This window comes from Cnephaeus nilssonii (genome assembly GCF_951640355.1).
Source record: "Cnephaeus nilssonii genome assembly, chromosome: 9".
Taxonomy (NCBI): Eukaryota; Metazoa; Chordata; class Mammalia; order Chiroptera; family Vespertilionidae; genus Cnephaeus; species Cnephaeus nilssonii.
Window position 1 is genome coordinate 69,568,238 of NC_137080.1, and position 22,660 is coordinate 69,590,897.

The following is a 22,660-nucleotide window of genomic DNA, read 5'->3' on the forward strand; positions in this document are numbered from 1 at the left end:
ACTTGCCCATTGTAGAATCACTTCCATTTTAACTAGAAGATTCATAAAACAAAATCTAATCATTACATTCAGTTTTTATGTAAGTCCTCTTTTAGTGCTCACAAAAAAAGGAAAGAAAAAAAACACAATAAGCCAAATGCAATTCAAGAAATCTTTGGGAATGTTACACACTCGTTGAGAAAGTTAACAATGTAGAGTGAAAATGCATGAAAAAATTGCTCCTAAAATTCAGCAAACCGTGAGAACTATTAATGAGCATTCTGAGTGGAGAGTTAACAGGTGTCAGGAATAAAGCCCAGTGTTGACAATGTGGTGGCTCTCATCCCTCTGCTTTTCAGCTGTTCACAGGCATAGAAAACCACTTGGCCCTGATAAACCAACGCAGAATGCTAAGTGGCAACTTTCACGCATTTGAATTATTGTAACTTAAATGTGCATACATGGAACATGAATTTTTGTATTTCTCTGGTTATTGTAATATTTGAAATACATTTGTTATCCACCTCTACCAAACATACATAATCCTTTTGTAATCTGTTTTGGGTACTAACTGCAGCTTTTACATTATTTTTCCTATCAGATTCATTCGTTTTCCTTTGTTCAACAAACATATTGAGTATCTGTGGGGTACCAGGATTCTCCAACATGCTGGAATGTATTAAACTAAACACCTTCTCTAATCTCAGGGAACTTCCGCTCCGCATGTTTGTGTATATAGATAGCTATGTGGACATCTTAACTCTATTCACAAATGAAGGAACTGAGTTGGCATAATCTATACAACTCTGTCCAATAGAAATGTAATGAGAGCTCTGGATGGTTTAAACTTTTTATCAGACACATTAAAAAAAGTTAAAGAAAATGGGTGAAGTTAATTTTAAAGTGTTTTGCTTAACTCTTTATATCTATTACCATTACAGCATGTAAGTAATGATTATTAGTGAGATACTTCAAAAGCCAATCTGCATTTTATACTTGCAGCACATCTCAGTGGGAACCAGTCACGTATCATACCCTATAGTCGCATGTGGCTAGTGGCTACTGAATTAAACGGTGAAGATCGAGATAATGGCTAACATTGTTTTTAACAATTTTATAATACTAAATCTAGAGTCTTTAAATGTAGGAGCCCAAATACTGCTGTTTTGTCAAAGAGCAGTATTCTTCCAAAATATTTTAATATATAAATTATTACCCCACAGTAATTTTAGGTTCTTTTGTTTGTTTGTTTGTTTGCTCAAACCTGGGAAAGCAAAATTTTACTTTTAGTATTTTAAATATTATTTTTCTGTACTTTAGAAAAATAATATGAAAAGTTTTATAATTTCAATCAACCAACATTACTGACTTATCTAGGTTAATTATTTGTAGCTAATGCCACAAAGCTGACAGAAGGTTCATTTGTCATAGTTGTATTTCTTTCAACTTGTGAGCTATTTGCTGAATTGTGTATTTAGCTTAGTTTAAATATCTACCATCATATTACTAATACACTATTTTTATATTAGGACATTTAACAAAGTCAATAGTTCTGTGAGCATAATTCACAAATCTTTTTATATTTTATATAGACTTTATTGATATGCTGCAAATATTTATTGAATTACATACTAATGAATACTGTTTATACAGTTTTTAAACTGTGGTAAAAGTAACTTGAGAGATGTGTTGATATTCTATAAAACTTGTAAAACGTATAAATTGACCAAGATATCAAAATAGCCAGGAGTAATATCTGGATTCTAGGCTTAATAGTAAAACACACCTAGAGGTTTTATAATTTTTATATTACTCCCTTAGAGCTACCAGTGTGTATGCCTGTCAGGTTGGGAAGGAAATTTTCATGAACAAGAATCCAATGACTGCAAAATGAATCCTTGTGAGAACAATTCCACCTGTACTGACCTTTACAAAAGCTACCGGTGAGTAATATATTTATCGTTTTCTTTGTGAAATTCCTTGGAATGCTCAATGACCTTGAGTGGCATCCAGACATTATTTTCACATCCACTTAATTAAAATAACTATTCCAAGATGAAGAACCATTTTCTGACAAAATAGGGTCTCATTCATTTGAAATTTATGTATACCAAATTTCAAGTTAAAACAGTAATAATCCCATTAAAACACAGAGTAAAATGGTGGTTACCCGAGGAAGGCTTGGAGGCATAGGAAAGGTGTGTATAAGGGTACAAACTTGCAAAGAGTAGATATATAAGCCATGGAGTTCTAGTGTACAGTGTAGTGAATATTGACAACAATATTATAATCATCCAACTTGTTAAAAGATTAGATCAGTGGTTCCCAACGTGGGGCACATGCTCCACAGGGAGGCCATTTGATTTTTAAGGGGGTAATTCAAGAATGAGTTATGAATAGTGATTTTTTGCATTCTTATGGTGCTAGAGGCCTCATATCCAGTATATAAATATATATGATGACATATTTATGCATTTCAGTTCTGTATTATATGTTTTGAAACTTTATTTGGTATTTTTTATATCACTTCATATTATTATTATTTTTTTAACAATTTCTTAGTAATTTCTTCCTCAGTACTTCAACTGTCTTTTCATTATTTTATTTTTCTCTTTCTTGGATGCCATGGTCTTTAGAAGCTTGTTTAGACCAAGTTAATGGTCTTCTGGGCTTCCTCCACATGAATAGGGGTTCACTTTTTGAATAATAAGAATTATATGTCATGGGGGGCATCAGGATTTTAGAGATACTTAGATGGGGCATGGCCAAAAAAGGTTGGGAACTACTGGATTGGATCTTAATTATTGTTACCACGCAAAATAAATTATTATTATGTGACATAATAGAGGTGCTAACTATGTTATAATGCCAAACACGTTAAAATATATAAAATGTATCAAATAAACATAATGTCCAACTTAAATTTATACCATATTATTAAATACATATTTAACGAATTAATATATTTCAAGTAATAAATTCTTTTTAATTTGGAGATGCAATTTCCTGATGTGGCACACGTAACAGATGCATTTACTTCTTCAAAACATATTTTTGCCATCTCAGCATTGTTTTAGATCCTTCCATCCACGCTAAATGAATGCTACAATATGACTCCTTTGTGGGTCCATTGATTTTAACTTCCAATATGTAACCTAGAAATTTTCATGAGTTTGGATTACTTTAGTCAAATTATTGCTACATTTTACAATATAGAATATCCACATTGTAAAATCAAATTACTATATTAGTTCTTTTTTAGATGAAAAGTTTAAAGAAACTCTAAATAGATATTCTGAGTAGCTATTGATTATTCAAGTGTTTAATAACCAAATGTATATTGATTAACTCATCCTTTGGCTTGTTTGGTATACACAAGTTCTCTCTAGGGAATGCAAAACCAGGTGTTTTGTGACTGAAATGTGTTTTTTTCTTGTCACAGAAGCCGATTAATTGACTATAAATATACTTAGATGATTGCTTTTCAGGGACAATTCAAAATGATTTCAAGGTGCCCTCCAAAATAACTCATACACTCTCTTTTGTCTTATGATTACCCTTGAGAATTCTGGATCATCTGAAGCATGTAAGAGTTTTCACACTCTTACTTTTGGTGACTGAAATGGGATATAAAAGTCAGATTAGTCATAGTTGTCAGTTCATTTCATTAAAGGAGAATTCTAAAATAATTGGCAATAGCCAGATTGATATTTCAGTGACAGGAAGAACAAATGAATACTCTTGGTAATATTATAAAAACTCACTGTGTTAATAGTTGGTATTAGTTTAAAATATACAAAAATGTAAAACCCCAGAGATATTTTTTGTGATATTGATATATCACAAATTAATATTAACTGCTTGTCTATGCAGTGGGAGAAAGAATCAACTTTTGTTATGCTAGGAAAAAGCTCCATGGATATATATGTTTACTTTATTTTCCCTAAATAACTACTAATTGTAGTCTACACTATAGAATATGAATTTTCCAGTTTCTTTTTCAGAGACTCTGATATATACATTTTAATTTCAGTTCTTTCTTAATTACTAAAAACAACTTTCTTTTGCATTTGAGTATGTGTGCACTCACACTGTTGCCTCCAGACAAACACCAGCAGGAACACAACTTGAACAAATTGGGCTTATAATTCATTGTCCAGAGGGAGAACACACACCGTGTAAATCCACAGGGCACCTCTGTAAAAGGGTGCTGGAACGGACTTTGAGGTTTGAGCTGTGACATGTAATTTGGGGGAGGTTTAAGAAAGCGGGACATTGGCCTAGGTTGAATATTGCCAGGAAGTGAAAATAATTATATGATTTGGTTCACAATACATCTTACCTAGAAGGATGCAAGACTGGACAGAGATAAAAGCCAAAATGTTTAAAGAGGCAGCAATCATTTATACTAGCTATGATTGTGGCATATTTGTGGTATAGATAATGTTCATGTTTTTGTCTGTATTTGAATATAATTATGGAGTAGGCTTGTTTTTGTTATAATTCATCAGGATTGCAGAGCAGTCCTGTCTCATTTTCTATGCAATTGTTTGTTGAAATGTTCAAGACAATACCAATTACTAGCTGTAAAGCTAGATTTTAGTACTAGATAGCTCCTGGATGGCCTGGATGTAAGTTGCTGCTCTTTAGCAAAATACAATGTCATACATATGTGTAAAAAATAAATATGTATGTGTGTGTGTGTTTATGTGAAATATGTCACTAATATTTGTCCACCTATTGGTGCAAAATATGTTATTTTCATTATGTGTATCAAACAGAATGAGAGCATTAAAATATTAAATTATTATCTAACATGACAGTACTTTAATTTAGAAAAAATACTGCTATTTGCTATACGGATCTTAAAGATATAAAACAAGACAAGCAAAAAAACTATAAATATACTTTATTTTTAATATTCATGAAACATAATCAGACTTTCTAGACAACTCTGACATCACTAATTGTGAACTCTTAATGACTTAAATTTATAAATGTGTCAAAAGTCTCTGCCATTTATATTAACACAAACTTTCTTAGTCATTTTATAATTCTTTAGATTTAAAAAGATATTATTGATTTCAGAGAGGAAGGAGAGGGAGAGAGAGAGATGGAAACATCAATGATGAGAATCATTGATCAGCTACCTCCTACACACCTCCTACTGGGGATCGAGCCTGCAACCCAGGCATGTGCCCTGACCCAGAGTCGAACTATGACTTCCTGGTTCATAAATCGACACTCAACCATTGAGCAACACCAGCCAGCAGATTTTTGATAGATTACTGATTTTATTTCTAAGAAATTGTGTTGCATTTTTTCTTTCTTTATTTTTTTACTGTTTAAAGTATTACATATGTCTCATTTCTCCCCCCCCCCTCCCAACAAAGAAAACTCCTTTGTTGCAGATTATTTGCTTATACATGTATGGGTTCATCTCTTTGTTTTAGGTCTGTGAAATATGCTCTATGTTGTTCATTATATCCCCATATGAGTGAAATCACGTGATAGTTATCTTTCTCTGACTGGCTTATTTCACTTAGCATAATGCTCTCCAGGTCCATCCATGCTCTTGCAAATGATAAAAGTTCCTTCTTTTTTATAGCAGCATAGTATTCTATTATGGCCATGTACCATTGATTTTTAATCCACTCATCTGCTGATGGGCACTTAGGCTGTTTCCAAATATCAGCTATTGTAAATTGTGCTGCTATGAACATAGTGGTGCATATGTCATTTCTGATTGGTGTTTCTGGTTTCTTGGAATATATTCCCAGAAGTGGGATCACTGCGTCTACTGGGAGTTCCATTATTAATTTTTTTTTTTTTTGAGGAAACTCCATACTGTTCTCCACAGTGGCTACACCAGTCTGCATTCCCACCAGCAGTGCACGACAGTTCCTTTTTCTCCGCATCCTTGCCAGCACTTGTCGTTTGTCGATTTGTTGATGATAGCCATTCTGACACGTGTGAGATGGTATCTCATTGTCGTTTTGATTGCATCTCTCCGATGATTAGTGACTTTGAGCATGTTTTCAAATGTCTCTTGGCCTTCTGAATGTCCTCTTTCAAAAAGTGTCTATGTAGGTCCTTTGCCCATTTTTTGATTGGGTTGTTTATCTTCCTTTTATTAAGTTGTATGAGTTCCCTGTAAATTTTGGAGACTAAACCCTTATCTGAGATAGCATTGGAAAATATGTTCTCCCATCCAGTGGGTTTTCTTGTTGTTTTGTTGATGGTTTCTTTTGCTGTGCAGAAGCTTTTTATTCTGATACTAGAGGCCCAGTGCACGAATTCATGCACCAGTGGGGTCCCTCAGCCTGGCCTGCGGGATCGGGTTGAAACAGGCTCTCTGACATCCACCAAGGGGTCCCGGATTGCCAGAGGGTGCAGGCCAGGCTGAGAGACCCACCAGTACATGATCGGGGCTGGGAAGGGGCGCAGGAAGGCTCCAAGGCATGTCTGGCCTGTCTCGCTCAGTCCCGATTGGCCAGACCCCAGAAGCAAGCTAACCTACTGGTCAGAGCGTCTTCCCCCTGGTGGTCAGTGCACATCATAGCGAGCAGTTGAGCACCTTAGCATATCATTAGCATATTAAGCTTTGATTGGTTGAACAGTCAACCAGACACTTAGCATATTAGGCTTTTATTATATAGAATTGTCCCATTTGTTTATTTTTTCCTTAGTTTCCATTGCCATAGGAGTGTATCGGTAAAGATATTGCTATGACAAATGTCTGCGATTTTGGTGCCTATGGCTTCTTCTAAGATTTTTATGGTTTCCCATCTTACATTTAATTCCTTTATCTATTTTGAGTTTATTTTTGTGTATGGTGTAAGTTGGTGATCTAGTTTTATTTTTTTGCAAGTATCTGTACAACTTTCCCAACACCATTTATTGAAGAAACTGTCTTGACTTTTGTATGTTCTTACCTCCTTTGTCAAATATTAATTGACCATTATTTGAGTAGATTTCTAGATGTTCTGTTCTGTTCCATTTGTTTGTATGTCTGTTCTTGTGCCAGTACCAGGCAGTTTTGAAAACAATGGCTCTGTATTATAGCTTGATATCTGGTATTGTGATCCCTCCAACTTTGTTCTTTCTCAGGATTGCTGTGGCTATTTGGGGTCTTTTTTGTTTTTATTCCAGATGAATTTTTGGAGAGTTTGTTTTAGGTCTGTGAAATATGCCCTTGATATTTTAATGGGGATTGCATTGAATCTATAAATTGCTTTGGGTATTATGGACATTTTAATGATGTTAATTCTATCAATCCATGAACACAGTGTATTCTTACACTTGTTTATATCTTCTTCTATCTCTTTTGTTGTTTTTAGTTTTATATCCCATACATGACTTATTTTGCTTAGCATGATATCTTATGATCTATCTCTGTTGTCAGAAATGGCAGTACAGTATTTTATCTTTCCTTCTGGCTGAATAGTATTCCATTGTATATATGTACCATATGTTATTTATCCAATTATCTATTGAAGAACACTTCAGTTGTTTCTGTGCCATGGCTACCTTGAATAATGCTGCATTGAACATATTGGCACATATTTATTTTTGAATAAATGTTTTCAAATTTTGGGGGTAGATATCCAGAGGAGGTAACTCTAGTCTTACAAAGCAACAATAATCAAAACAGCATGGGTAAATTTTTAGAAATCTCTTTCCTGTTTTCCCAAGTGTTTGTACTATTTACATTCCCATCAGCATTGTATGAGGGTTCCTTTTTCTCCTGAACCTCCCCAACACTTACACTTGTCTTGTTGATGATAGCCATTCTAACAGGTGTGAGTATTATCTCATTGTAGTTTTGATTTGCATTTTCCTGATAGCTTGTGAATTTTAGCATCTTTTCATTTATATGTCTTCTTGGGAGAAACGTCTGTTCACGGCCTCTGCCCACTTTTTAAATAGATTGTGTGTGTTTTTTTTGTGTGTGTCTTAATGTTTTATTTTTTGTTGTTGTATGAGTTCTTTATATATTTTTGAATATTAACCCCTTATCAGAGGTGTTTGCAAATGTAGGTTTTTGACCCATTTTGAGTTCATTTTTTGTGTATGGTGACCAATAGCATTCTAGTTTCATTCTCTTACATGTGGCTTTTCAATTTTCTCAGCACCATTTATTGAAGAGACTTTCTCTTTTCCATTGCATGTTCTGGAGAAAATTCCTTTGTTGCAGATTATTTGCCTATACACGTATGGGTTCATCTCTGGGCTCTCAATTCTGCTTTATTACTTTGTGTGTCTCTTTCTTTGCCAATTACCATGCTGTTTTGATTATTGTTGCTTTGTAGTATAATTTAAAATCAAGTAATGTGATACCTCTGGCCTCCCCCCTCTCCCCTTTAGGATTGCTTTAGCTATTTGGAGTCTTGTAGTTCCATACAAATCTGATTATTTCTCTTTAAAAGTTCCATTGGGCCAGGCCTGCATTGCTCAGGGTTGGGCATCCACCTATGAACCAGGAGGTCATAGTTCAATTCCTGGCTAGGACACATGCTGGGGGGGGGGGGGGCAGGCTCAATTCCCAGTGGGGGGCATGCAGGAGGCAGCCAGTCAAAGATTATCTCTCAACATTAATGTTTCTATCTCTCTCTCCATCTCCCTTCCTGTCTGAAATCAATAAAATATATTTAAAAGTAAAATATTCCATTGGGATTCTGGTGGAGATTAAATTGGTATTTTGCTTTGGGTAATATGACCATTTTAGTTACATTGATTGTTCCAATCCATGAACACAGAATATCTTTCCATTTCTTTGTGTCCTCTTCAATTATTTAAAAAATGTTATAGTTTTCAGTGTGTGGGTTCTTCACAGCCTTTGTTATGTTTATTTCTAGGTATTTTATTCTTTTTGTTACAACTGCAAATGGAATATTTTTTTCTGAAATTTAATTGTTAATATATAGAAATGCAATGCATTGTTGTATGTCAATTTTGTATCCTGCAACTCTACTGTATTTGTTTGTTTCTAATAGTATTTTGGTGAAGTCCTTAGGGTTTTCTATGTGAAGAATCATGTGGTCTGCAAAAAGTGACTATTTTACTTCTTCATTCTCAGTTTGGATGCCTTTTACTCCTTTCTCTTGCCTGATTGCTCTGGCAAGGGCTTTCAGTACTATGTTGCATAACAGTGGTGAGAGCATATAGCCTTGTCTTGTTCCTGGTCTCAGAGGAAAAGCTTTCAGTTTTCACCATTGAGTATGCTATTAGCAGAGGGTTTGTCATTTATGGTCTTTACTATGTTGAGCTACTTTTCTTTAATATCCATTTTTTTAGTGTTTTAATCATAAATAGATGTATCTGCCAAATGCTTTTTTCTATATCTATTGATATAATTATATAATTTGTATTCTTTATTTTATTACTGTGGTATATCACAGTGATCAATTTGGGTATGTTGAACCATTCCATTGCCACTGGAATGAAACCCCACTTGATTGTGATGTATTCTTTTTTTAAATGTGTTGTGTTATTTGATTTGCTAGAATGTTGTTAAGATTTTTTCATCTGCGTTCATTAGAGATATTGGGCTATAAGTTTCTTTTTTTCTATTATCCTTGCGATGTTTTGATATCGGCAATGTGGGCCTCATAAAATGTGTTAGAAATTATTGCTTCTTCATCAATTTTTTGGAAGAGTTTGAGAAGGATAGGTATCAAATCTTTATTAAATGTTTGGTAGGATTCCCTATTAAAGCCATAAATATGTGCCAATATGTTCAATGCAGCATTATTCAAGGTAGCCATGGCTCAGAAACAACTGAAGTGTTCTTTAACAGATGATTGGATAAAAAATATATGGTACTTTTACTTTTTGGGAGGTTTTTTATGGTTGTTTCCATTTCCTCACAGTTGATTGGTCTATTTAGATTTTCCAGTTCTTCATAATTCAGTCTGGAAAGATATGTTTCTAAGAACGTGTCCATTTCTTCTAGGTTATGAATTTGGTGGCATAGTTATTTTACCTATTTAATATATTTTCAATTAACTCCAATACCCAGGATTCCTCAGAGACAGTTTTTATTTATTGCATTTATTCCTGTGTGTAGGCTATACTTTTCTGTTTTTATATGACATATTTTTTATGAACACTTGACCTTTTAAATAATAGAATGTGACAAATCTGGACATTAGAACAGGCCATTTCCAGTTGTTACTGTATTTATTTATTTATTTATTTATTTAACTTTGCTATTGTTTGTTTAGTGATTTTTCTGCAATAGTTTTATAAATTATGTATTTTTTGTCATGTGTGGCTATTGTAGTCTCGGCTTGGCTACCTTAGTTGTCAGCTAATGATTTAACAATATTTTCTCAATTTCCTTTAACAAATAAGTCTCCAGCTTCCACTGAGGGATCCAGTGTGTCTGTGTTGAGAAACGAATTCAACACTCAGCCAGGCAGTTTATAATTTCATCTTACTCTTCACTACCGCTTACACAGAGCCTCAAGGTCAGTCAGATAAGGTCTTCCATGTATTTCTTAGGCCTGTGATTAGACTATATGTTGTGTCTTCTAGTTTCCCAGGAATATGTTTAGCTTTGCAAAGACCTCTATGAACATTTCATTCCCAACTTTTACCTTTAAGTATATTGATCAGCATCTTGTTAGCCTCAACTGGAATCATCACCTCAAACAGCTGCAAGGTTAATCAATCACAACTGATTGTTGTGAATAAATCCTTATAAAGATTGTTGAACAGAGTTAGGTTTGACTTGGGTCAAATAAAGTCAATTCCTGAGAATAGAACCTTTCAGAGAGCTGCCAGGCCAATGAAATAGTGACATTCTCAGAGAATAATCTTATGTGTAAGCTCTAAACCTGTACTGCCTCCTCTGCGGCTGCTAGGCCTCCAGGTTTCACAGATTCATTATTGCAAAGTTGTCGTTTTCAAGACTATTACAGAACTTGGGAGAGGGAGATGGAAATACAAGTTAAACCACCACAAAATGACTGTGAGCATGAGATTCCGCCTTTTTTCTTGAGTAAAACCTGCTCAGATTTTTGCAAGCTTTTAGTTTATTTCCAGAGTTCTGAATATGTTTTTTGTTTGTTTGCCAGTTTTCTTATTTTTTTAATAGAACAGTACATTTTTAGAAGCCTTTTCTTCACCATTACTGAAGTGACTGTACCAAATTATATTTTATATTACTTATAAGAGAGAGAGCAAGAGCAGGTAAGAATGAGATAGAGAGAAAACATGGGTTCTAGAGTCAGAAAGTCTGGACCTAGGATATATAGTGGTTAGACAGTCATACACTTTACAGAGCGATCCCTCAGTATTTCAAGTACCAACCTGGCACCATGCATAGTTATTATAATATTATTGACTGTACTATGCTTTTACATCCAGTGACTATTTTATAACTACTAATTTGTACTTCCTAATCCTTTCTCTTTTTTTACCCATCCTCCCAATATCCTCTTATCTGGCAACCATCAGTCTGTTCTCTGCATCTCTGAGTCTGTTTCTTAAATATTACTAGTTTTTTATTATTCCCAACATTTATCTTGTTTTAAAATACATATGTATAAATCAGAGAAGAGCAGCAATCTACAAATGATGAATCCATGGAACTATATAGATACCAACTCATTCCGTTCTACATATTTATAGATACAGCAAATGAAGAACATTGAAAGGAGTTTACCTTATTCTTTTGTAATTAAACAACAGTTTATTAATTAAGTTTTAAGGCTCTCTGAAGCTTTCCCAGAAATTTCAATTGGGTAAAAATGTCAGAAGTCTCAGTAAGAAATGCAATGACTATCTGCATTTTGTGAAATGTCAGTCTAAAGAAAACATTAAAAATCAAAAAGAAAATTCTTAAATTTCATACTATTTGTGAGAATTCACATTATATACCATAATGAATTCTTAAAATAACATATTTTAATATATTGAATGAGAATTGTATTTTATTCACCATATGGCTATATTCTTTGAGAGGAAAAATGTTAGGAAAAAGAATATTTTTGTTGGAATATCAAATCTGTTTAGGTGATCTGTGTTTCCTAAGTTACTGAACCACCTACATGTGCTCATCTCTAAACTCTTCACTAAACTACTGGAGTTAACATAGTTTAGTGTTTATACAGTTTCAAGACATTAAAAAGCAAATTGGGCTAGGGATGTAATTTGAATGCTGACTGCAGCCTGCCTTCTGCCATTCCTGGCACGGTTTAGAATTTAACTGCCTTCTTTATTTCTGATTTTTCTTACCCCAAAGCAGAGTCAACAGCTTTAGCTACAGATGGGGCTCTGTATGGCAGTTAAAGGACCCAGATGCCACACTCTGGAGCATGTTTTGCCAACAGCATCTGATTCCTTTGCTGCCGGTGTAATTGGCATCCGTGTAGATGCTTTGGCCTGCTTTTCTTATGGGATACTACAAAATAGACCTTCAAGCAGCATGAAGGTTTTCCCCCAGTTGACCATATGAATTTTGTTTCTTTTCTTCAGTTTATAATTCATGCAAAGTCGTGTTAGATGCCTTAGAGTATGAAATACTATGCATTGGCATTTTCTATGCTTTACTAAGGATGTTTTAAAAATTGTAATGGATATAACTTAAAAATATTTGAAATGTAATTTATATGCATTTAATATATTAAATGAAAACTACAAAATTCTGGTGTATTGTTGGAGATTTTTATTTTATTTTTTGCTTAGTTTATGCATAGAGCCCAAAATGCTAATGATAAATGTAAAATAAGTGCTAATGTAAGAGTAAATCATTGCAGAATTTTAATCCAGAAAACAGCAATCTATGGTACAATATTCACCTTTAGCAAATGGAAGATTTTTTTCCTTTATAAGCACCTTAATTATGAACAACATATATGTTGGTATGTGAATCTTTTACCTCTCTTTTGGGTAGCTACACCATATTTTATTTTATGGATATAATATAATGGCCATTTAGGCAATATTTAATATTATACAATTATAAAGTATTGTTTGGGAAAATTAATTATATGTGGCTCTTTTCATGCATACGTCTGTATGTTTATACAATAAATTCCTAGAAATGACATTGATGGATTAAAGTGTGTCAGCATTCAAGATTTGGACAGATTTTATGCAATTATCTCTTGGACAGATTTACTATTATATTCACAAAACAATTAACTAGACTATTTTTACCAAACACTTCTATATAATATTATTTATGCTACAACAAAATATCTTAGTGATGCTTTATATATGTGAGAATCAAAATTTAGATATTTTTAGTAACTAAGGTAAAGTCAGTGTTAAAAAGTGGTGAATCTATCAAACCAAGGTCTATGTGACTTCAAATCTGTGTTTTTTATTACTTTTAACTGGTCTTGATTTTAATATAAAATCATACATATATTGCCACTGACTACCCCTCAGTTCTCAATGGGAGCAGCCTCCACAGTAGTTCTGACTGATTTCTGAGTGACTAAAGAGTTATTCCTTTTCTCAATGGAAAGGTTGGAACTTGACAGGGTTACAATTTTATCAAAAAGTAACCCAAGGAATAAGTATGTTTTCTTTGACAGATGAATACATCCTATGACCAATTATAATTTTACAAATAGGCTTCAGAATTTCCTAGTTAAGTAAATTTGTTTTTATAACAATAGCACAGAAAAGAGAAGGGGAAAATCCCTGTTTCTTGTAATGAGAGGTTTTTATGTTACTGTGACATGGTATTATATTATCTGTGGATGAGTGATAAACTGAAAAGATATTAAAAACTATTTTTGAATGAATAAATGAACTCTCTTACTTCATGGAAGTTGTGTTGAAAGCATAAAAGAAAGCGGTGAACTGAAATACAGTGTTATCTGGAAACAATGCTATTTTTCAGAATAAATTAAGCTCCTGGTTGTTTCCCACCTTAAAAAAAGGTCCCTATGTACCTGCTGTGTTAGTTCCCTATGGCAGTATTTGGTAATCCTTAACTTCTAATGGATCATTTCAGTCTCTGCCTTCATCTTCTCAGGCCATTTTTCCTATGTGCATGTCTAGCTCTCTTTCCAAATTTTCCTTTTTTTTGGTAAAAATATCAGCCATTTTAGATTAAGGCCCAATAGTCATACTAGATTAATGTCCTCACTTTAATGTCATTACCTCTTTAAAGACCCTATTTTCAAAGGAGGCCACATTTTGAGTTACAGAGGGTTAGGACTTCAAGATCTTTTATGGGCACACAATTCAAGTCATATCACCCTTGATGGTATTCTCAGTGCAGATATTAAGGCATTTCTTATAACCATGGCAGCCCAGAATTTTATAATTTGGTATAGCCATGCATAAAATATCTTTAATTTTATTCACAGAGCTGTGTGGAAACATACTTAAAGATAATTTTTATTATTTAACAAAGTAATTAGAAAAGCATCAAATCTTAGATCATCTCATTATTTCTTACATAAAAGTCTAGATTGAAAGTGTTATTGTCTTAGAATGGGTTATACTTGTTTGCCTGTTCTTTAACATTTGTGTGTGTTTTTTAATGTTGACCTGTTTTATACTTGCTTCAATTAAGCCCTATCCTATCTAATAAAAGAGTAATATGCAAATTGACCATCACTCCAATATACAAGATGACTGCCCCCATGTGGTCAAAGATGGCTGCCCCCGTGTGGACACAAGATGGCTGCCACAAGATGGCCAGTAGGGGAGGGCAGTTGGGAGGGACCAGGCCTGCAAAGGAGGGCTGTTGTGGGTGATCAGGCCAGCAGGGGAGGGCAGTTGGGAGGGACCAGGCCTGCAAGGGAGGGCAGTTAGGGGCAATCGGGCTGGCAGGGGAGCAATTAGGTATCAATCAGGCTGGCAGGGGAGTGGTTAGGGGGTGATCAGGCTGGCAGGCAGAATCGGTTAGGGGCAATCAGGAAGGCAGGCAGGTGAGCAGTTGGGAGCCAGCAGTCCTGGATTGTGAGAGGGATGTCCCAGATTGGAGAGGGTGCAGGCTGGGCTGGGGGACACCACCCCCATGCACGAATTTCATGCACTGGGCCTCTAGTAACTTATAAAATTTAAGAAAAATTTAAAACAAAACAATCAGACACACTTAGGAATGTTTCACTAGAAATTAATTGAAACCATCGGTCACTGTTTGCCTCAGACGTGATGTTGCATGTGAGGGCAGTGACTCTGACAGGCACAAAATATAAACTCGGGAGTATGAGTTTTGCCACTAAAAATATTTTTTATTGAACTGTGGTAAAAAGGTAACAGTTGCACAAAAAGTCAAAGAATGTAATTGTGAATCTCTTTTTAATAAAATCTGTATTTTCAGTTTTTCTGAAAATTTCATTAATCAGAATTCCATGGTGTGTTCTTTAAAAAAATGATATGGTATGATCAAGTACACAAAGCACCTACATTTTTCTCATTTTTTTAAAGTAGCTTATTTTCTCTGTTTCCTTTTTGGGGGGGAGGGGTGGAACAGGTAGGACAATATTAAGAGAAATAGTCCCTTTATAAGGCAGTCAAGATTTTTGTCAAGATTTTTTTACATATAATAAATGAAGGAAGATCTTCTATATATATTTAGGGAAATTTTTACAATTAAATTCACCCATGTAACTACCATCAAAATCAAGATTACAACATAGCCATCACTCCAGAAAATCTTATTGAGACCATACATAGTTTATTTCTTAACTTCCTTCTGCTATTTATTGGTCTTTTTAAAATTGTATTTTTGTAATCCACTCTGGGTAAATTATTAAAAGAAACACCAATACATTCATGTTTCAATATGAAAAATAGATGATTATTTACATATTGTGTTCATTTTAAGAAAGGATTTTCATGGAAATATTTCTAATTTGCCTTTTACTATCTGTATGGACATGTGATGCACTGATATTATCCCTATTTCATACATGAGGAAACCAGAAGTTACATAGATTGATTTTTCCAATGAGATGTTATTAACAGAAGCAATGTAGAATTTAGAACATTTTTCCAGTACTCTTAACACTTTCCATTATTTCCAATCATCACCTACCATTCTTTGTTATCTCAGTGATAAAATGTTCAATGCTATGCTTTTTCTTTACTGAGAAGTCTCATATCTCCAAATAGCTGGGAGTTCGTATTTTTAATTTTGTTTGAGGTCATTATATCTTTTTTTCTTTTTGTAAGGGTTATTTCTTCCCAAATAAGCATAAATGTCAAAGTGGCTTTCATTACAAATAATTCTCAATTCTGTAAAACTATTTTGTCATGAAAAATATAGGAAAATTTAAAAATAATGTGCACACATCCTGAATGCTCCTTAAAATATTAAATATACAGATATTTTATTCTGAAGATAAGATCTTTGTAAAGGTTACCTGAAATAGTTACAGAAAATAGACCTCCATATTCTTAGATGCCTATGAAAACATTAACTATTTAATTTATCTTACATATGTTTTATCAAGTTCATTTCACATATTAGTTGGGCTAAATAATTTGTGAATATTTTAAATGCATGCCCTGGGTTTCATTGATTTCCAAAATAATAGGATAATTGAAATGTGGAAAAACCTTACACAAAAGTTAGAAATCCAATGCATTCAAAAAACTTTTGTGCAAAGATACCATGTTATATTTTCAATTTTTCATGCAAAATCAGTTTAAGAGATGTCCATTTGAATATTCCTGTATCTCTTGCAAGCCATTCTGAAAAACATGGCCCATTATGTTTCCCAATGTCCAATATTAAAGAGTGAAACATAAATATTTTCCTAGACTTCAGTATCAAAAAGTATTTTCCCTCAGCAGAGGAAAACATGCTTTCTTTTGTCAGAAATTATGCTATGTATAGCCTAAATATTCCTCATGGTTAGCTTGATTTTTAAAGGAAATTACAATCAGTACATGCCTTATTATAAAAAAAAATACAAGTACTAGATTTTGAGAATTTACCTTTTTTTTCCTTTTCAAACGTTTTAAACATTGTATTTGTACTATTATTTTTCCTGAACAAGACTGTATCCATAGATGGAAGGCACTTGAGAAGTTAAATAGAACGCTTAATAAAAGAAATTATTTTGGTTTTACCTCACATAAAATATACGAGGATTCCAAACATTTCTCTATTTTCCTTTACAATACACTGGAGGTTATGATTTTATAGCATCATGGCAGGTCATTAATCCTTCCTCACTGTATACAATGATTGAGAATAAAGGTATTGTTTTAGCAATCATTATGCACTTAGAATAAAAATAGATGTGAATGGCTCTCAAATATTTTTTCAATTGAAAATTAATTTAAGAAAAACAGCTGACATTTCAGAGAATATATATACTGAACCTAGTAATGGTATTCTCTCAATGTTTCAAACACACCTTTTGTATTTTGTTATTGTTTTATTTTGGTTTTTTTGTGCTATTCCTTCTGCCTAGAATGCTATCTACCATTTTTCTTATATTACACCCTTCTCCTCAAGGCCCCTAAGATGGATATCAACTTAAAATGGCCTATAAAAATATGTCTTACTACCCAATCCACAGTCCCATACATATATTTTTATCTCAACTTGTAATTGAAGTTTTGTTCGATTTATTTGTTTATTTGAGTCTGTTTCCCTTACTAAACTATACCAAGGTGCTCTATTTCATTAGAATACTACTGTGCACCAAGCATCCTGCTTTTTCAAGACATCTTATGAGGTTTTCTTGAGTATATAAATTACTTACTCTTTATCCTGTTAAAGATATAATGAAGAAATATGCATATACCTAGTCATTTAATAAAACTTAGGTTGAAATTAAATTTTTTGGATTACTAAATATTGTTGTCCTGATTGCTACAAACTTGCTTACATTTAGAATGCTATCAGACATTTATCATACCACTAGAGGCCTGGTGCATGAAAATTCATGCACTTGGGTGGAGGGGTCCCTCTGCCCAGCCTGCACTCTCTTGCAGTCCAGGAGCCCTCAGGTGATGTCCAACTGATGGCTTTGGCCCGCTGTGGAGCAGGCCTAAGCCATCAGTTGGACATCCTTAGCACTTGCCCATCTTCAGCCCGGCTTGTGGCTGAGCAGCACTCCCCCTGTGAGAGCACACTAACCACCAGGGGGCAGCTCCGGCCCCACCCCCCATCGCCCTTTCACCGCCGTCCCTGATTGCTGTCCCCTCCCTCTGCCCTCTGGCACCCACCTTGCCTGGCCTGGCACCACCTGCTTGCCGGCCCCACCCCCCACTGGCTGGTCATTCCACCATTCAGTCAATTTGCATATTATGCTTTTATTATATAGAATTTTCAATCAGTGGATCCCTCTCTAGCACCAACTCTTAGAGAGAGACACATATTGCTATTTATTTCATTTAAATGAATCTGATGCCAGTTATTTTCTTTTAGAGAAACAGATCCCTTGAAAAGAGAAATGCTTCTTGTCTACCTCTCTTGACTTTTAAAATCAAGTTGAGCCCTGGCTGGTATGGCTTAGTTGGTTGAGCACCTTCCCATGCACAGAAAGGTCACCAGTTCAATTTTGGGTCAGGGCACATGCCTGGGTTATGGTCTCCATCCCCAGTAGGGGGCATGCAGGAGGCAGCCCATCAATATTTCTCTCTCACTTTGATGTTTCTCTCTCTCCAAAAATCAATAAAAACATATTTAAAAAAAATTAAGTTGAAATTGCTTTCCTAGGAATCTGCATTTTTTCTCCCTTGTTTTGACAATCCCACATTCTTTCTGCTAATTTGTATTTTCTGCTTAGGCTTCACTCTTTTTCTTTTAATTTTAATGTATCTTTAGTGGATTGATTATTTCTTCTCTGATTGCATGCATTCAACTTTAGGTTTTCTCTTCTCAATAAACTTGCATTGATCTGGGTTCAAATTCTAGCCCTAACATTTTTTTTCTAAATACTTTTTAATATACATTAATTTTTAGAGCACTTTTATGATTACAGAAAAATTGTGCAGAAAATACATTTTTTCATATAATCTCTTTTTCCATTCATGCAGTTTCTACAGTATTAAAAATGTGCATTAATATGGTATATCCTATAAGAAGCATCTTTCATTAGTGTGTTACATTCATTATCATTGCTAAACCAATATTAATACATTATTACTAACATTTCATTATTCATAGTTTATATTAGGTGTCATTCTTTGTGTTGTATAATTCTGTAACTTTTGACAAATGTATAATTTCATTCATTCACCATTTTAATATTATACAGAATAGTTTCACTGCCCTAAAAATGCTCTGTGCCCATCCTATATAATAAAGAGGTAATATGCAAATTGACCATCACTCCATCACACAAGATGGCCGCCCCCATGTGGTCAAAGATGGCCGCCCCCATGGGGACACAAGATGGCCGCCACAAGATGGCTGGCAGGGGAGGGCAGTTGTGGGCGATCAGGCCAGCAGGTGGGGGAAGTTAGGGACAATCAGGCCGGCAGGGGAGCAGTTAGGCATCAATCAGGCTGGCAGGAGAGTGGTTAGGAGGTGATCAGGCTGGCAGGCAGAAGCAGTTAGGGGCAATCAGGTAGGCAGGATTGTGAGAGGGATGTCCGACTGCCTATTTAGGCCCAATCTTACTAGGATTGGGCCTAAACGGGCAGTCAGATATCCCTCGAGGGGTCCCAGATTGGAGAGGGTGCAGGCTGGGCTGAGGGACACCCCCCCCCCATGCATGAATTTCATGCACCGGGCCACTAGTCTATTCATATTCCCCTCTCCTAAACCTTGGCAACAATGATAATGTCATATAGATGGAATCATATAGCATGTAGTTCTTTTTTTTAGAAAGGCCTTGCTCACTTAGTAATATACATTTTGTTTCCTCTACCTTTTTTATAGCTTGATGGCTCATTTATTTTTGTTGCTAACTATTCCATTTTATAGATATACCACAGGATTTTTTTGAAGGATATCTTGATTGATTTTAAATTTTGCAAAATATAAATAGACTTTTATAAAGGTCCATGTGCAGTTTCTTTTTTGTGTGTATACATAGATTTTCAACTTATTTAGATTAATATCTAGCACTGTGATTACTGAATCTTATGGTAAGACTATACATGTTTAGCTTTGTAAGAAACTGCCAGACGGTCTTCCAAAGTGAGTGCATTTCATATTCCCACCATCAATAAATGAAATTTCTGTTGCCTACATTCCCTGTCAGCATTAGGTGTTCTCAGTGTTTGGAATTTTAGTCATACTAATAGGTGTGTGTTTCATTTGGAATTCCCAGTGACATATGATGCCAGACATCTTTTCACATGTATGTCTGTCATTTGTATATCTGACTTGATGAAGTGTCTCTTGAAATATTTTGTCCATTTTTAAATTGAGTTGTTTGTTAAGTTGTAAGCATTCTTTCTATATTTTGGAAATGTCAGATGTATGTTTTGCACTTATTTTTATCTCAATTAGTGCTTTGTCTTTTCATACTTTTAACAGCATCTTTTTCAGAGCAGAAGTGTTTAGTTTTAATGAAGTCCAGCTTATCATGTTTTCTTTTCTAAATCATGCTAGTGGTGTTGTATCTAAAAAGTCATAACCAAACCCAATATTATCTTGACTTTCTCCAATGTTATCTCCTGAAATGTGTATGGTTTTGCATTTTGCACTCAAATCTATGAATCATTTTGAACCGTCCTTTTTGTTGTTTTTTCCTCCTGTGTTCTTGAGCAATTTGGAGTCTTCATTTGAGGATCAGTCTGATTAGCTTTAAAATAAGAAATGTGGTACTTATTTTTCAGTCTTGTTGAAATAACATGCTTATGGATCTTAACACAGTGTTTTTCATGTAGGATGAATTCACAAATATTGATTTCCTCTGTTCCACATTCCTATACATAATTCTATTCCCCAGAATTTCTAAAAGCCCTTCTTTCTTTCTTTCTTTCTTTCTTTCTTTCTTTCTTTCTTTCTTTCTTTCTTTCTTTCTTTCTTTCTTTCTTTCTTTCTTTCTTTCTTTCTTTCTTCTTTCTTTCTTTCTTTCTTTCTTTCTTTCTTTCTTTCTTTCTTTCTTTCTTTCTTTCTTTCTTCTTTCTTTCTTTCTTTCTTTCTTTCTTTCTTTCTTTCTTTCTTTCTTTCTTCTTTCTTTTTTAGAAATTTTCAGCCAACTATAGGGAGCTATAGAACTCTCTAGTGGAATTTTTACCACCACTTGGAATCATGCCAATGTTTATCTTTAGACATTATTTGCCTGAATTATTGTCATATGTACTGAAATTAAAGTTCAATCTTACTTGCTAATGCTGGTATATTAACACATAATAATGTCAAAATTTATCAAGATTCATTTTGGCAGTCATGGGAAGGGATTAGTTTCTCTTAAAGATAGCAAAGGCCCTAACTTGTTCGGCTCAGTGGATAGAGCGTCGGCCTGCGGACTGAAGGGTCCCTGGGTTCAATTCCAGTCAAGGGCATGTACCTTGGTTGCGGGCACATCCCCAGTAGTGGGTGTGCAGGAGACAGCTGATCAGTGTTTCTCTCTCATCGATGTTTCTAACTCTCTAACCCTCTCCCTTCCTCTCTGTAAAAAATCAATAAAATTAAAAAAAAGATACCAAAGAAAGAATACCAAGAAAATTTGGTTTTATATATCTTGAGATATTTATCAAAAAGCAAATGCAAAAGCATACAAAGAGATATGCCCCAAATTTTAAGTTAATAAAGACCACATATGATGATATTAAAAAATTTTTAAAACCTAGAAAACCAAACAAACTGTAGATTTTAAAGAAATACATACATAGCCCAGCCAGCATGGCTTAGTTGTTGAGCGTCGACCTATGAACCAGGAGGTCACAGTTTGATTCCCAGTCAGGGCACATGCTTGGGTTGTGGGCTCATCCCCAGTGTGGAGCATGCAGAAGGCATCCAATCAGTGATTCTCTCCTTATCATTGATGTTTCCATCTCTCTCTCCCTTCCTCTTTGAAATTAATTTTAAAAAAGAAATACATACATAAAGAAAATTGGAAGACATATTTGGAAATGATAAACCAAATTTCAATGTAGTGCTTTCTGAAGAAATAATAGAAAAATATGATAGGGCAGGGATTCATAAAGAACTTATTGGAAATAACATTTCTATTTTTTCTAATTTGTTCATTTATTTTAATAAACTTTTTTCAATTACAGTTGACATTCAATATTATATTAATGTCAGATATACAGCACAGTGGTTACACATTTATATAACTTATTAAGTGATTCGCCAGATAAGTTTTGCACTCACTGGACACCACACATAGATGCTATACTTTACATCCCTGTGATTATTTTGTAACTGTGAATTTGTACTTTTAAAAAAATATTTTTTATTGATTTCAGAGAGGAAGGGGGAGGGAGAGAGATAGAATCATCAATGATGGGAGAGAATCATTAATTGGCTGCCTCCTGTATGTCCCCTACTGGGGATTGAATCTGCAACTTGGGCATGTGCCCTTACAGGAATTAACCATTACCTCCCAGTTCATAAGTTGATGCTCAACCACCGAGCCACACTGGCTATTCAATTTTTACTTTTTTACCCTTCACCTTTTTCTGCCAGTTCCTCAAACCCCCTCTTACCTGGCAACTATTTTATTCTTTGTTTGTTCTTTGTACCTATGAGTTTGTTTCTGCTTTGTTTTGTTTTGTTGTTTTTTTTTTTTGGTAAGTTTTGTTTTTTAGATTCCAAACGTAAGAAAAATCATGTTATTTGTCT

General features: G+C 34.4%; 1 protein-coding gene across 1 annotated transcript in view; it reads left to right on the forward strand.

Annotated features, from left to right (window-relative positions):
• EYS (eyes shut homolog) overlaps positions 1–22,660 on the forward strand; it is a gene marked incomplete at its 5' end in the record, with an annotated part of 1,363,978 nt that overhangs the window by 377,228 nt on the left and 964,090 nt on the right. Inside the window, 1 exon segment of the mRNA XM_079781621.1 lies at positions 1,801–1,922. Within this exon segment, the coding sequence (XP_079637747.1) occupies positions 1,801–1,922 (122 nt within the window).